General features: G+C 37.6%; 1 protein-coding gene across 24 annotated transcripts in view; it reads left to right on the top strand.

Annotated features, from left to right (window-relative positions):
• Positions 1-17,365, top strand: part of CYRIB (CYFIP related Rac1 interactor B) — a 172,348-nt gene that overhangs the window by 122,044 nt on the left and 32,939 nt on the right. For 9 of the 24 annotated variants that reach the window (XM_064384585.1, XM_064384584.1, XM_064384586.1 and 6 more), the window contains one exon: positions 16,935-17,017. The exons of 5 other annotated variants lie outside the window; for them this stretch is intronic. In XM_064384585.1, the coding sequence (XP_064240655.1) occupies positions 16,945-17,017 (73 nt within the window). In that variant the 5' untranslated portion in view covers positions 16,935-16,944. Of the gene's footprint in view, positions 1-15,938; positions 16,022-16,934; positions 17,018-17,365 lie in introns of all 24 variants that reach the window. 10 more of the 24 variants (XM_064384594.1, XM_064384592.1, XM_064384593.1 and 7 more) reach the window with 2 other exon arrangements.

Raw genomic sequence — 17,365 nt, 5'->3', positions numbered from 1 at the left:
AGTGGGGCTGAGAAAACAAAAAAGTAAGGATCGTAAGTGGCAAAGGAAATGCATATACGCTTCACAGATGGCTCATGTAAACATATAATACAAAGAGGTGCTACTGATAATCAAGAAACTACAAATTTAAACATCAATGAGACATTTCAGACTCTAAAAATTAAACTTGAGGTTTTGGAGGACAGGAAAAAGGAAATCTTTCTCCCTGTTGAACAGAATTGATGTAAGTACGTAGGAGAGCAATTTAGCACCATCTAGTAATGTTACAGTTGCCTTTTCATTTTTAGATAGCTGCCCTGTAGAAATCTTGTACATGAGCTTAAGTATATGTAGTGTGTGTATGAAGGTGTAAAGCATAACTGTTAATATTTAAAAGTGGAAAACAGTCTCATTGTCCATCATAGAGGAATGAATAAGTAAATGGGTTTCTCTGAATAATTGAATAATAGGTAATAGCTAAAATGAATGAACATATTAATAGATAATTTTTAAAAACCATTGAGTGAGAAAATCCAGTTTTCAAAGAATATGCACAGTATATCATGTATGCAGATTGAAAAGCAGAATAATACTGTATTAATAGTTTATGATGAATACATACCTTTGGAATAAAAATCTTAAAATATGTTTGGCAAGGAAACCATACTGGAAAAAATAAAAAAGGCCTAATGTGATGACTCATGCCTATAATCCTGACACTTGGAGAGACTGAGATGGAAGGATTCCTTGAGTCCAAGAGTTCAAGAGCAGCCTGGGCAACATAGTGAGACCTCCATCTCTGTTTAATACTTTAAAAAAAAAAAATACTGATTATCTTCAGTGAGAGAGGAGGGAAGGGGAGGAAAGTTAATTGAAAGAGGTTGGGAGGTCAAGTGCACACACAAAAATGTAGGCCATCTGAACCAATGATTGCCAAATTGTTATAGCTTTAATCTGGGTGACAGACTGTGAATAGTATTTTTTTTTTTTGGTACTTTATGTTGGAATTCCTAATTTAAATAAATAGCAAACAAGAAAGAAATAATTAAGAATCTGCCCTTCTGGGGAGCTTTAATTTACTTTACCAAGACTGGGTTAGGCATTCTTTTTTCTGTGTGTTCAGAATGCCCTTCGCTTGTTTCTATATTTAAAAATATACCCACACTTGCTTGTCTGGTCTTTTTCACTTATTTGTGAATTCCTCAGCACCAGATATTCAGTATTCATCATAGCCATTGGCAGACAGGTGCTAAGAAAACGTTGTTTAATTTAAAACAACTACCACCACCGATACCTGTAAATGCTAAATATATAGAAGTATCTGAGGCTTATATATGATACATTTTTAAAAACTGATCATCCATGCATTATAGCATGTGTCTGAGAGTCAGGCACCTGAATTCCATTCAGAGGTTTTTTTGTGGGCATCTTTCAGTGAGATGTATGTGCTCCCTGAGCATCAGTGGCTTTGGCTTTACATTTTTAAACATTTAAAATTATTGATTCATACAAGAGTGTGCATACTTTATTTGTAAATGGTGAAGCCTCGAAATAAGACTCTCAGGATTCCACCACTAATTTAGGAGCTAGAATAATTCTAAGGTCTTTAAAGTTGTCCGATCCTGTGATTGTCTCCCCTAGAAATAACCAGTATTTTTAATAAGATGTTTGATTTAATGGTATTATATTGTATACAGTTTTCTGATAGCATTATAGTTCTCTTATTCATCTTTGTTGTATGTAGCTGGAATTAATTTGTTGGCACAGTAGTATAGTTCATTGTGTGACTGCTGCCCATGAACTTCAGAAGGAATGTCAGACTAATTTCCCAAACTTGTCATAGTAGTTTACATTTCCACCCAATTACCCGTTGCCCTTGCCTTTCACATCAGCCTAGTATAATTTTGAAATATATAATGAAATGAAACTTTTCTAAAATGCAATATTTTTCACAACTGATCATTGAAACTACTGGCATATATTTATTTTACATCATGACATATAAAGAAAGCTATAGTTAAAAGCAGAATGCTACTTCAAAAATATATATATAACACTTTAAATGTGTTTTGTATATATATACACAATTAAAATAATTGTATATTTTAATTATAATTAAATGTGACAGTGGACTTGTGTGACCAGGCTCTTTTGAGTCGTTAACATGAAATAAAATTTATTATTTTGCATTCATAGATTTTAAAATAATGTTGTTTGCAAAATGAATTCACAATACTATATTTGTCTAATGATAGTGCATTTTCAAGAGAAACTTTCATAGTCCTTATAAAATAGGTCATTTTGAGTTGTTTGTTTTGCATATTTCCATCACATCTCATTCCAGAAACTTCTGTATTACTTGCCTTAAGACTTTGTGCTAGCCCTTCTCATATTCTTTGTCTGTGCTTGATGCAAGCCATTGTAGCAGGATGTGTTTCTTTTTTTTTTTTTTTTTTTTTTTTTTTGAGACGGAGTTTCGCTCTTGTTACCCAGGCTGGAGTGCAATGGCGCGATCTCGGCTCACCGCAACCTCCGCCTCCTGGGTTCAGGCAATTCTCCTGCCTCAGCCTCCTGAGTAGCTGGGATTACAGGCACGCGCCACCATGCCCAGCTAATTTTTTTGTATTAGTGGAGATGGGGTTTCACAATGTTGACCAGGATGGTCTCGATCTCTTGACCTCGTGATCCACCCGCCTCGGCCTCCCAAAGTGCTGGGATTACAGGCTTGAGCCACCGCGCCCGGCCAGCAGGATGTGTTTCTATGCTTTCATGGTCTAAATAATGTGACTCTCACACTAATTTGCATTGGTGGTTAAACTCTTCTTTTATCTACCTCCCGTTATACAGAAAAGGTGGTTTAACTTTTTATGGCTGGAATCATGGAAAAGTGCCAGTAACCTTTGAATCAGACTCAGAAGATTCCGTGACAGTCTGATCTAATACTGTGGTTCACTTCCATGTATGGAACAATATTGGTTTCCTAATTTATTATATCCATTGCACATGACCCAAAAGAAATAGGTGAAATAAGATTTTTCATTCCGTAATATGAAGTCTAAGTGTATCCATCCACTAGATGTCAGCATTAGGTAAGGTGAAGTGGAATGGATGTAGAATAATAGCCAGAAGCTGGGTAAGAGATTTAGTCTAACAAGTAAATTGACTTGTATAAAGTCACACATTTTGTGATAGAGTCAGAACCAGAAATCAAGTCTCCCAGTTTTCATTCCATTGTTCATTCATGACACATTTATTTAAGTCACGTAACTTAACTGCATATAATTTAGTAGCTAAAATTAAAATATATTGATCTTGACACTTGCTAGGGATTCATGGGGAGATTTTAGTATTACTGTGTTGCTATTAACACTGGCACCCGGGAATACCTGAATCCTGTTGTGCTAATCACTCTGAATCTTACTTTACATTTCGCAAAAGATGGAGAATGAAAGGATCACTGTATTAATCGCTAAACTGGTACTTGTTAGTGATGAGTTAGATAGTATTAGTAAGGTTAAGGATTAAGCTATTCTGTAGAACTTCCCTGATATCAGTCAAATTCCAACCAGGAAAGCAGAACCATTTTAAAATGAGGGATTTTAATATATGTATTTAGTTCACAAGTGTTGGAAACCTGAGCCAAAAGAGATGCCTGAGGTAACTTAGATATTAATAGAAACCACAAGAAGCAGCAGTTACTTTTTGGGCTGAGGGAACAAAAGGGAAGAGATGGATTTGGGAGAATTTAGGAGCTTAAAGGAAGAACCCGATAGGCCTGGAGTCTCAGACCTTTGAAGGGGGCCGGAGAATGCACTGCTGCTGGGAGTTCCACAAGAAGCTAGAGCTTAGAGCTCTAGCTGTCTTGCTGCTGGAGGAAATTATGACAGGACTTGAAAGGCCCCTTTGTTTTTCTTCTTCCCACCTTTCGATTTCCATTTGGTGACATTTTCTTTTCTTTTCTTTCTCTTTTTCTCTCTCTCTTGTTTCTTTTTTTTTTTTTTTTTTTTTTCACAGCCTCGCTCTGTGGCCCAGGCTAGAGTGCAATGGTACAATCTTAGCTCACTGCAGCTTCCACTTCCCGAGTTCAAGATTTTTGTGCCTCAGCCTCCCGAGTAGCTGGGACTATAGGCACGTGCCACCACACCCAGCTAATTTTTTATATTTTTAGTGGAGACACGGTTTCACCATGTTGCCCAGGCTGGTCTTGAACTCCTGACCTCAAGTGTTTCGCCTGCCTTGGCCTCCCAGAGTGCTGGGATTACAGGCATGAGCCACTGTGCCGTACCTGCTTTCAAGTGATATTACGGTTTCTTAGAAGCAGTTCAATAAACAGACTTTGGGCAATATTTGATGTGGATGGTGCCCTGAATATTTCAGAAGGGTTACTGAGATTGCTGATATGATGTAAGTCTTTGTAAAGTTGTTACTATTTTAGCTTATACATGCTGCTTTCTACAGTCACTTAAGAAATGTTCACCATCAAGTCTTAGATCTAGAAATGTGGCAGTGGAGTGATGAGAGACAGTTTAAACTGCCTTTTCAGGATAGCAAAGCTGTGCAACTTTCTGCCTTCTTTTAACCTTTGATTGCATCTACCTATCTTCAGCATTTCCCGTGGAGCAGGTTGATCAAAAGAATCTTTTCCAAATGCATCATATCGTATTTCTGTAATTGTTCTCTAAGAGCCCATCAGTTTTATTACTTATTAAGCAGATGCCAGCAGGTGGATTACTTTCTCTGAAAGAATTGCTTATTAATTTTTTTCTGTTGGCATTATCTTCAGAGCACAATATTAATGCTTTTTAAATGTTAAGGCAGCCTTTAAAAATATATGATAGCTGCTGATCAAGTATAACAAAGCAGTTTCAGAATCTCATATATTTTGTGGTATGTCTTTCGATGAAGAATTATGAAAGCAATTCACTATATTTTTACTTATAAAATTATTTTATTTTGTTATGTTTTTGTTATAATTGGCCTTCGTCATGTTGTTCCATTGTCAATGACAGTTGCGTCATACTTTTCCGTATTGATTTTCCATTCTGTTAATATTTTTTAGGGTTCACTGTTTGTGTTATATGAGCACCAGAAATTTCTATGTTTTTAATTAATTAACTTGTTTAAGTGACAGGGTCTCACTCTGTCTCCCAGGCTGGAGTGAAGTGGCATGATACTGGCTAGTGAGCTGTAGTCTCAAATTCCTGGGCTCAAGCAATCCTCTTGCCTCAGCCTTCCAAGTAGCTAGGACTACAGGGGGACACCACTGTGCCCAGCTAAATTTTTTTGTCTTTAGTAGAGACAGGGTCTCACTTTGTTGCCTGGGCTGGTCTTGAACTCCTGGCTTCAAGCATTCCTCCCTCCTTGGCCTCCCAAAGTGCTGGGATTATAGATGTGAGCCACCTTGCCCAGTCAGAAATTTCTTGGCAGATAAATAAAGCAGAAACAGTTGAATTCCACATTAATCCATCATCTCAAATTTAGATTCCACTAGGTTTCACATGTCTCAATATCTGATGTGTAAGACAAAAATGGCGTATTTAATATTAAGTAATTTTTTTGCATGGACTATAACTCAGGAATATTTTATAGTAAGATGTTTTCTAGAAGACCTTTTTGCCTAGGATTCACAGCTTAGATAAATGTTAGAAATTACTACTCTTCAACACTAAAAATGATTGCGGCTTTTTAGTGATAATTTTGATAAGTATTCACACATTTTTAATCACCATAGATTCAAAGGTGTAAGACATTAATACAGTGTCATAATATCATACAGTGTCATAAAACATTCTTCTGAAATTTGTTTTGAAATTTTCTTAGAACCAAGTATGTTTTGAGTATCTCCTTTTTTCTCTAACAGTTCATATTTCTTTTCATTCTTTATTATATTACGTGGGTTGAAGGTGATACTGTTGTAATTGATTTTGGAATTTGTCCTTATAAAATTTTGACAGACAGAATTGACAATCTGCTTTTAATTCCTTCTCAGAAGATGTGAACAGCTTTCAAATAGGACTCTATTGGAGGACTTATTGTGTAGAGGGAATTAATTAAAACTTAAACCTACATTTTAAAGCTTATTATGTTTAACATTATGCTGTTCTGTTTTACAAAGATTGGAATTATGATATAGGCTAGTCTTTATTTTTTTCTTATTTCTATTTTGAAGTCACACTTACGTCTCTCAAAGGATATATAGACCTACCTCTGAGATACTGTGGGTTCCATTCCAGACCACTGCAATAAAGTGAGTCATGTAGATTTTTCGGTTTTCTAGTGAATATAAAGGTTATACTTATACTGCAGTGTAGTCTATTAAGTGTACCATAGCATTATGTCTAAAAAACAAAGTGCATACCTTAATTTAAAAATACTTTATTAATTAAAAATGCTGACAATTATCTGAGCCTTCATTCAGCAAGTCTTAACCTTTTTGCTGGTGGAAAGTCTTGCCTGGATGTTTGGCTGCAGACTGATCAAAGTAGTAGTTGCTGAAAGTTGGGTGGCTGTGCAATTTCTTAAAATAAGATAACAATGAAGTTTGCCACATGAGTTGACACTTCCATGAAAGATTTCTCTGTAGCGTGTGATGCTGTTTGATAACGTTTCACCCTCAGTAGAACTTTCAAAATTGGAGTCAGTACTTTCAGACCTTGCCAGTGCTTTTTCAGCTTTCTTGATGTAATACTCATTTTAACAGTCTAAACAACATCTTCACCAAGAGTAGATTTCATCTTAAGAAACCATTTTTGACTGGGCATGGTGCCTCGCGCTTGTAATCCTAGCACTTTGGGAGGCCAAGGTGGGCAGATTGCCTGAGCTCAGGAGTTCGGGATCAGCCTGGGCAACATGATTAAACCCCATCTCTACTAAAATACAAAAAATTCAGCTAGGCATGGTGGTGTGCACCTGTAGTCTCAGCTACTCAGTAGGCTGAGGCACAAGACTTGCTTGAACCTGGGAGGTGGAGGTTGCAGTGAGCCAAGATTGTGCCACTGCACTCTAGCCTGGATGGCAAAGTTAAACTGTATCTCCAAAAAGAAAAAAGGAAAGAAACCATTTTCTTCACTTATCCATAATAAGCAACTCCTTATCCACTCAAGTTTTTATAACGGGATTGCTGTAATCGTGGGATTACCGCAATTCAGTCACATCTTAAGGCCCTTCTAAGATGAACTTCTGCTCTAGTTCTCTTGGTATTTCCACCACACCTGCCATTCCTTTCTCTGCCAAAGTCTTGAACCCCCTCACAGTCATCCGTGAGAGTTGGAATCAACTTCTTTCAAACTCCTGTTGCTGTTTTGACCCCTTCCCATGAATCACAAAGGTTCTTAATGGTATCTAGAATGGTGAACTTTACAGGAGGTTTTCAATTTGCTTTGCTCAGATCCATCAGAAGAATCAGTATCTATGACAGGTTTAGCTTTAAGAAATGTATTCCTTAATTACTAAGACTTAAAAGTCAGAATTACTCCATGATCCATGGGCTGCACAGTGGATATTGTGTTAGCAGCATGAAAACACCATTCATCTCCTTATACATCTCTGTTAGAGTTCTTGGATGACTAAATGCATTGTCAGTGAGCAGTAATTTATTGAAATGATTTTTTTTTTTCTGAGGAGTAGGTCTTAATAGTGGGCTTAGAATGTTGAGTACACCATTCTGTAAACAGACGTGCTGTCATCTAGGCTTTCTTTTCCCATTTAGAGAGCACAGGCAGAGTGGATGTAGTATAATTCTTAAGGATCCTACGATATTTTATTTTGAGATGGAGTCTCACTCTGTTTCCCGTGGAGTGCAGTGGCACGATCTTGGCTCACTACAATCCCTGCCTCCTGGTTCAAGCAATTCCCCTGCCTCAGCCTCCTGAGTAGCTGGGATTACAGGTGCCTGCCACCACACCCAGCCAATTTTTGTATTTTTAGTAGAGATGAGGTTTTACCACGTTGGCCAGGCTGGTCTCGAACTCTTGACCTCAGGTGATCCATCCACCTTGGCCTCCCAAAGTGCTGGGATTACAGGTGTAAGCCACTGTGCCCAGCCTCTCTTTCTGTTTTTAATCATGTATTTTTTCAGCAAATACTTAACGAATACCAACTATATCCCAGGCAGTGTTCTAGGTGCTCACAATAGAGTGGTGTACAAAACAAAGCTCCTGTCTTCTTCTCAGAAGACAGAGTAAATAGATGAGAATAATAGGAATATGTGTTAGATGGTGCAGACTATCAGTTTGGGAAGGGGATAGAGAGGAGGGTGGAAGGGGAAGTTATAGATCGGTAGGTAGCCCAAGGATTCTCTCTGAAGAGGTGAGGCCTTACTGAGTAGTGGAAACTGCAAGCAGGCTGTTGTGGTTTGATGCACATGTGTGCAGTAGAGAGTTGAAGGGAGATGAGGCCAGAGTACGTCAGGGGTAGATTATGTGAGATGTTGTAGGACCTCTGTATTAGTCTCTACTTGTGTTGCTATAAAGAACTACCTGAGACTGGATAATTTCTAAAGAAAAGAGGTTTGATTGGCCCATGGTTCTGCAAGCTCTACAGGAAACATGGCTGGCGGGGGCGGGGGGTTTCAGGAAACTTAGAATGATGGAAATGGAAGAAGAACGAGGCACATCTTTCATAGCTGGAGCAGGAGGAAGAGAGATGAGGGAGGTGCCCCAACCTTTAAAACAACCAGACCTCATGAGAACTCCCTATCACAACAGCAAGGGGAAAGTCCACCCCCACGATCCATTCTCCTCCCAGCAGCCTTCTCTTCCAAAACTAGGAATTGTAATTTGACATGAGATTTGCATGGGGACACAAATTCAAGTCATAGTCTTCTGCCCCTGGCCCCTCCCGAATCTCATGACCTTCTCACATTGCAAAATACAACCAACTCTTCTTAGCAGTCCCCCAAGTCTTAACTCATTTCAGCATTAACTCCACATTAAGTCCATAGTCCAAAGTCTCACCTGAGACGAGGCAAGTCCCATCTACTTATGAGTCTTTAAAATCAAAACGAAGTTAGTCACTTCCAAAATACAATGAGAGTACAGGCATTATCTAAATATTCCCATTCCAAAAGGGAGGAATAGGCCAAAACAAAGGGGATATAGGCTCCATGCACACCTGAAACCTAGCAGGGCAGTTGTTCAATCTTAAAGGTCCAAAACAATCTCCTTTGACTCTATGTCTCACATCCAGGTCACACTGATGTAAGGGGTGGGCTCCCAAGGCCTTGTGCAGCTCTGCCCCTCTTGCTCTACAGGTCTCACCTCCTATGGCTATTCTCTGTGGCTTTTCTAGGCACATGGTGCAAACTGTTGGTGGATCTACCATTCTGGGGTCTGGAGCATGGTAGCCCTCTTCTCGCAGCTCCGCTAAGCAGTGCCCCAGTGAGGACTCTGTGTAAGAACTCCAACCCTACATTTCCGCAGCACACTGACCTAGTAGAGGTTCTCCGTGAGGGCTCCGCCCCTGGAGTGGACTTCTGCCTTAACATCCCAGCATTTCCATACATCCTCTGAAATCTAGGCAGAGACTCCCAAGCCTCAACAACTCTTGCTGTCTACACACCACGTTTAACACCCATGGAAGCTGCCAAGGCTCGTGGCTTGTACCCACTGGAACAGCAGCTTGAGACATAATCTAGGACCCTTTTAGCTGTGACTGGGATGCAGGGAGCATTGGGCAGCCAGGCCCTAGACCTGGTCTGTGAAACCATTCTACCCTCCTAGACTTCTGAGTCTGTGATGGGAGGGTCTGTCACAAAGGTCTCTGAGATGCCTTCGAGGCATTTTCCCCATTGTCTTTGATTTGTCATTGAATTTGGACAGAGACATAAATTCAAATCATATCAACCTGGTAAAGGATTTGGATTTTATTCTGATTGTGATGGTAAGTCATTGCATGACTTTGAGCAGACAAAGGATAATTTATATGTTTAAAAGAGTGCTTTGCCTCTTATAGGTAGAAGAGATTGTAGGAGGAGACTGGGATGGAAACAGGGAGTCCAGCAACCCTGGCAAGAAGTGAGGGTGGCTAGAAGTAGGGAGGTGTGGCAGTGGGGGAGGTGAGACATGCTGCCCTTTAAGCTAATGATAAGTGTGTTGAGAAGGATGAGGAGAGTGTCAGGGCAGATGCTCATGACAGGCAAGGTAAAGTGTGAGGGCTGAGTATGGACATTAAAATTAGCAACATGGAAGTTACTTGATAGCCTTCCCAGTGCAGTTTTGATGGTGAGGGATGGGGATAAAAGGCACATTGCAGCAGGTTTAACAGAGAATGAAAGGAGAGAAATAAAAGATGCTGAGTGTTAGACTATTCCTTTTAAGGAATTTTGCTGCAAAGAGAAGCAAGGGAATAGGGTGGGGACTGGTGAGGGAAATAGAATCAAGGAACATTTTTGTTTATGTTTTAAGATGGGAGAAATAAGTGCATATATGCCAAACAGAAGGTACTGAAAAAGAAAAACTGAAGTAGGAAGGAAACTCAGGAGACTGTATTGTGTAGAATGTCAAAATTTGAAGAAAGCGTTTTCAGGAAGGGGTGGGTGATTAACTGGGTCAAGAGCTGCTAGTTCAGTAAGTTGAAGTGTGAGAATTGTCTTTTAGACTTAGTCAAATATAAGTTTTGGTGTCCTTGACAGGGACAGCTTTATTGTAGTGTGCATAAAAGCCAGATTGGAATGAGTTGAAAGAATAGGAGTTTGAAAAGTGGAAAGAAACAGCTACAGACAGTTCATTTGACAAGTCTTGCTATAAAGGGGACAGGAAAGGTGACGTTGTAGTAGAGGGCACCTGAAGTCCTTGAGCAGACGAAGGCAGGTGGGAGAAGTGGTGCCCCAGAGGAAAGGTGGTCCTTCAGGAAACAGGAACAGAGGGTGGGCATCTGGTTACTCTTGAAGAAAGAGTAGTAGAAAAGATAGATGTTTCTGTGTTTCACATGTGAAAAATAGTGAGGTCATTTCCTGCAAGTGAGAATGGAGGATGGGTTGTTGGGGGTTTGTGGTTTCTTTCTTTCTTTCTTTTTTTTAAAAGAGATCATGGGGAAGATAAGATTTTTTTTTTTAATGTGTGGAATAATCACCTGGGAAAGTGGGAGAGGAGATTGAATGAGGTAGCAAACTGAGAGTTCACTTCAGGTTGGTAGTCCTTTATTAAAAGCAGAAGCTCTCAACCACAGGCAGTTTTGCCTCCCAGGGGACATTTGACAATGTCTGGAGGTGTTATTGGTTGTCACAGCTAACAGCAGGGGTGATAAGAGGGGCCTAGTGGGCGGAGGCCCAGAATACTGCTAAACAACCCACAAGGCATCAGACGGTCCCCCACGGCAAAGAATTGTACAGTTCAAAAGTTAGTAGTGCTGAGTTTAAGAAACCCTGATTTAAAGTGAAGCTGGTCAGTGTACTTTTTACCTTTCTTTCCTTCCCCTCCTTCTCACGGGCCACTTACACGTATATAAGCTGAATGTGCGGAAAACTGACACTGAACAATTAGAGTAATTCAGATTGTGAGAAGCATGCTGAAGAAATAAACTGGGTGAAGAGGTAGGTGGAAGATTATCACTGGTACAACTTACAGCCAGTGCAACTCCTTTGAGAAGATTGGCAGAGAAAAGTCTTCAAAGAGATGGCTTTTGAAATGAACCCTGAAGGATGGAAAGAAGCCAGCCATGGGAAATCTTGGGACTAGCATTCTAGGAAGAAGAGACAGCATTAAAAAGTACTTGAGCAGGAAAAAGTGAAGTAACAACATCTCTTAGGAAGTTTCTAGAAAGAGAGAGGAAATACTATAGTAATTGTAGCATATAGTTCTGTTTCTATTGTAAAATTAAGTAAGGAAACTTAATTTTAAATGTTTTATGGGAAAATGGTCTAATGTATTTAAGTGCCTGTTGTGAGCTTAAAAGTACATTCCACAGACTACCGGCCAGGAAGGGCATGTTCCTTTCCAGATAAATTGTCAATGTGGAAATAAATATCTAAGGGCTCATAGTGAAAATATTTCGCAAGACATAGGACAGCTCTTGAGTAAACTGTGTCTGGATTCTATGTATTTGTGTTAAATTTATTTTTAGCTTATTTAGCAAATGCAATATTTAATTTAAATCCAAGGATTACGATAAAAAATAATTTGAAAGAGAATTCTTTAGCCTTTTCCTTCTAAATTCAGATAGTAAGGCTTAATTTATTATTCTAAATGATAATATTTGTTATTTACCTTAAAGTAGTACCACTAAAACATATTAATAGTGTTTTGGGTCAAGTTTTATATAGACTGTTTTAAAATCTTAAATCCTTTGGTATCGTTCATGTCAAATGTATTTATTCATTCGAAACTTAGAAATCTTACTAGACTTCTTTAGATGAATGTGGCAGAAATCCAACTCAACTAAATAGCTAAAAGGGATATTGGTTTAAAAAACTAGGATATCTTAAAACCAGAGGATGCAAGTTATTTTCAAGGTTTTGTGTAAAAAAATAATAATAATAACCAGAGGAAAATCAAGCAACCTGACCTAGAGAAGTGACAGCTGGAACTCGGGAATGAATGGAAATTAATGACTCCAGTACACTTTCTAACACTTTGCACTGTAATATTGGTTCATTCTCTTGTGACAGACTGTCATCCTCTATGGCAGGAAGTATGACTGTGGCATCTGCCCACGCCTCACATTCCATAGGTTCTGCTACTGGGAACACAGCCTGCAGTTAGGTTGCTCTGACAGCTGCAACAGTAATAGTAAATAAACTGCCGGGTATGGAACTAAATACTGTGCTTATATTAACCCATTTAATGATTTAGGAATGCTCAGGGGTGAATATTATTATTATGCACCTTTTACACCTGAGAAAATGGAGGAATGGAGAAGTTAAAAAAAAAAAAAAAAAAAAACTTGACTAAAGTCACAAAGCTTGGAAGTGGCAGAGCTGGGTTTCAGACCCAGGCAGTCTGGTCCTACCTAAGCTGAAGATTAACCGCTGTCTTGTTAATTGAAAATAGTCACAGTGAGAGGACAGAAGGGTTTATTTTGGTTTTCGACTGGGTTAAAATATAGTAAGATAGGATTATGTTTTTAATTTTTTGTTTATTCTTATACAGAGTAGGAGAACCGATAATGTTGCAATGGAACTGTTTTTAAATCTTTAAAAACTTCCATGACTTTCTGTTCGAAGAGACATTGTGATATGGGCTGCCTACATAGCATCTATCTTGTGTGCTGTGTGGTAGAGGGAACTTCTGCACTGGACAGCAGTTGTTGTAGTGGTTCTCAGTGGTGATTTTGCCCCCAGGAGACATTTGGTGGTATCTAGAGGCGTTTTTGATTGTCACAGCTTGTATGGGGGGCAGCTACTGGTGTCTAGTAGATTGAAGCCCAAGATATTGTTGTTTTTCCTACAATGTGAGACAGACTCCCATAACAAAAGAACTCCTCAGCCCAAAATGTTAATAGTGAGAAACACTGTGTTAGATAAACTGAGCCATTTTCAATCTAAGTGTCTGTGTATGGTGTAAAGAGGCAAGAAATTCTCAATTCTTATGAGAGTAAATAGGTCAGGACCAAGTCTAATGTAGTGGTCATACCCCCAAGTATGAGGAGTAAAAAATCACGTTACCCTGGGGTGCCTGGAAAGAAGGACCATATACAGAGGAAGAAATTTACAAAAGGAGCTGTAGGAAAATGGAACAGACATACCTGGCTAGTTCCAAAATTTTCCCCAAGGTTGGACTGTGTGCATACAGGTAAAAAGGTAAGGAAACCTAATCTCCCTCTTCTTTATACCTGATGATGGTTTCCTGTTAATAGAACTAATTTTAGGACAGCATTCCAGAAATATTCTTGACAAATATGGGCTTTGTTCTGATTTATAACATTGAAATTTGTTGATAAAGACTCAGGTTTATATTGAAATAAATAGAGCCATTATTACTTTTAAAAGGTTGTTTTGTGATATTTAGGTTTTAATTACAGCAACAGCCAATATTTATTAAATGTTTTCTGTGTGCCAGACACTAAGCTGAGTGAGTCAGTGCTTAATCTCATTTAACCCTCATAATAGGCATTTAAAATAGTTACTGTAATTATCTGTGTTTTACCAATCAAGAAATGAGTCTTCAGAAGGGTTAACCACCATCCTTAAGGTCAGATAGCTAGAAAGCTAGAGTTGAATTTCTGGTTTGATTCCATAGATTAAACTCTTGAAACCAAATGGTGTGCTGCCTTTTTCCTACTAAAATAATTATAGTCCATTCTCATGATATATTTTTCATCTGTAGTTACAGTTTTGATACCACTAGGTAATATTTAAAAAATTTGGTCTCAGTTCTTGTTAGTGAGAAACTTTGTATATGTTTGGAAACAGTCATTCCATATATCTTGGAAAGCTTTTAAAAATTAAAGCTGTAAAATATGCTACTTCCAAATGGTTTCTTCCAAAATCTATTGAATAACTTTAGTAACCAATTTGAGGTAATTATTTGGGTGTGATGATTTAAGAAAAATGTTTTTCCTTTCCTTTAATATAAAAGCTTGGTATTACTAAATGTTTTACAATGTATAAGGTAATTAAGATGAAATATTAAATATTTCTCTCTTAGTTTTAATGTCACCTAATCCATTTGTGTAAAATATTTTACAAAATCAGACCATTGAAATTCAGTGTAATAAAAATATTAATATAAAAAGAAGATAGATCTCTATCTCTCCCATTGGGGGAATATTGTTTCAAAAGAGAAGAACCATTCAGTACTTACCATACGTGAATAAATTAGATTGCTTTTAATGTTTTATAAAAAATTTGTGTTTCCATACATCAGACTTTGATCTCTAAAGCAAGTAACTATTACACGCAGGCATTTATTTCCTCATGGGAAGCTTACAGTTAGAAACAAATGCTAATGTTGGAGAGTAGGTGTAAGAAGTGGGGGATGCCACAGGTGACAAGAAGTGCTAACTTTTTTTCAAGCTTCTTGTAATGAGAGTGAGTGGCAAGTTGTCTTTTCTTTCTTAATAAAAATGTTGTTTTATGTTTTGCTTTATTTACATTTGCCAGCAATGGGATCCTTGGAGAAAAACATACAGCAATTAGAGGAAAAGTATAGCAGCTGGAGGGAGGAGAATGTGGGTAGCTGTGATACCGTAGCTTGCCTTCCCTTTTGTCACTCCACCTTCCAGGTTTGAACCTGGTTTCCTGGATGTTTCTGACCCCATTTCCCACTTTCATCCTCACTGCATTATGGCAAATCTTGGGCAACATTTATGCCAATGCTATATTTTTACTTTTTTTCCTCTGCAAACTTAGTAACTTGAGATAATTGCTGGCTCCCTATTGTGCTTGTTTGCTGTGTTAACTTTTAAGTTCTATACATGGTATAGTTGTATATAGTTGATTATTCAGTCTAAGAGTTAAATAATAAACGTTTGATTAATCTTAGGAGATAGAAGATATCAAAAATATTTTATGTGTGGTAAAGTTTTTTTAGATGGGTCATTAATTGATAACTTTCTTTAGTCTTTAATGGTTAAATGTGGTTTGTCTTCTTTGTATTCCCAATAGGATTTGATTCTGCAAGAAGGAAAATATCCCTATTATTTAGAAAATAATGGTCTCTATATTTACTTATTTGAGAAATCTAGTTTTGCTGTTAATTTAAATTGAGAAATATATGCCTCAAAAATTTTAAAGAAGTAACACTGACATAGATAGCAATAAAATGTAAATATTGCAAGTTGTATGTTGAAATCTAATCTTTTTTCCCATCTTGCCTTATGTAACTTTTTTAATATGTGGAAAAGAGGGACAGGAGCTATAAACTCAGAGCCAAATGTGCTTTTGTTGTTCCAAATTCTCATTGCCAAAATCATATAAACCTGCACCTGTTGATAATTATGAGCAAGCCAGCCTTTGCCAAATCCCAGGCCTCTGCTTAAAATTTTTTACTGGAACTAAATGATGTTGCCATTTTTATTTTTAGGTTTGCTGGCATGGGTAATCTCATTAAGGTGCTAACCAGGGACATAGACCACAATGCAGCACATTTTTTCTTGGACTTTGAAAGTAAGTCTCTTTAGCCCTTCACAGCTGGTGCATAATGGTAAAGGTGAAAGATGAATTATACTCACACCACAGTGAAGGCCAGCCAGAATATTTGTTAATTAAACATGGGGATCAAACAAACGTTGCATGATTTTTTTCTTAATCGTAGGCAAACATCACCATCATATGTATAATTTAGTTTTTCATTTGCTAAAATCATGTTGAGTCTGTAGCCAGTGCTGTCCTTTCATTAGTCCATGAAGCAAGTAGCCTTATGATGAACATTCTAATAGTATGCTTTAGTGACTATGTCAAACAATATTCACTTATAATCCTATAACAATTTTATTTTAAAAATCAGAATTGTGCTGCATATCTTGAGTCAGTACTCTCCATAACCTCCACAAATTATTAACAATCCAAATTTGGTTAGAAATATATGCTTTATTTAATCTCATGCAGGAAGTAAGTTTTACATTATACTGTTTTAAGATAAGATGCAAAGGTGAGCTGTGGCCAAATGTATTAATATTTGGCTTTGAAATAAATTGTTATTTCAGTGCTATGCTAACAATATTACATGTAAATAATTCTTGATCAGAAATTTCTTTTTCAGAATATTAGCACTATTGGAATACTTAAAGAATTTTTCATTATAAGGCCATTAATGAAACTTGTCTTGGGAGAATTTTGAGAAGAATTAGAGCAACAGTTGTGCCATTGTGTACAGGAAAACCACATTTCACCTCTAGGTCCTACATACCAACACCTTGAGAACCCGATTTGCTGTCTGCCAGAGCACATTCTGGGTAACCTGAAGAATGAATTCATGGCCTAATGAACATTTTCCCTGTTACTATTTTTCTTTAAGTAAACTTCAGATGTTCTTTTTTATAAAGGGATATTTTCTCTTTTCTCATTCTTGTCTTGACAGGTACCTTAACATGGGGAATCTTCTTAAAGTTTTGACATGCACAGACCTTGAGCAGGGGCCAAATTTTTTCCTTGATTTTGAAAGTGAGAAGATGATTTTATATCTATTTCTCTTTGCCTGCAGTAGACTGCGTTTGTCTTGCACTAAATGAATGTTTCCACTTCGCCATCTTTTTAACTGCTTTGCATGACTGAGCTATGAATTGTTTGTAAATTTCTGGTGCCTTCTAGAACTGGAAGTCCTATTTTGTAGATTAAATTGTGATGATAAAATGTCTTTATTTGAGTTTTTATAAGAGATTTTATATCTCTTAGTTGGAGATTATTTTGTAATTTGAGATCTATTCTCTGATGAAATCATTTTTATGCAAAAATTTTGTTGGAAAGGTCAAATACTACCTCAAGATTTATTAATAGAAGCAGTATTTGGGG

Source organism: Aotus nancymaae, unplaced genomic scaffold (genome assembly GCF_030222135.1).
Source record: "Aotus nancymaae isolate 86718 unplaced genomic scaffold, 86718_ANA_hifiasm-v0.15.2.pri h1tg000036l, whole genome shotgun sequence".
Classification (NCBI taxonomy): domain Eukaryota; kingdom Metazoa; phylum Chordata; class Mammalia; order Primates; family Aotidae; genus Aotus; species Aotus nancymaae.
This window is presented reverse-complemented; position numbering and strand designations above follow the sequence as displayed.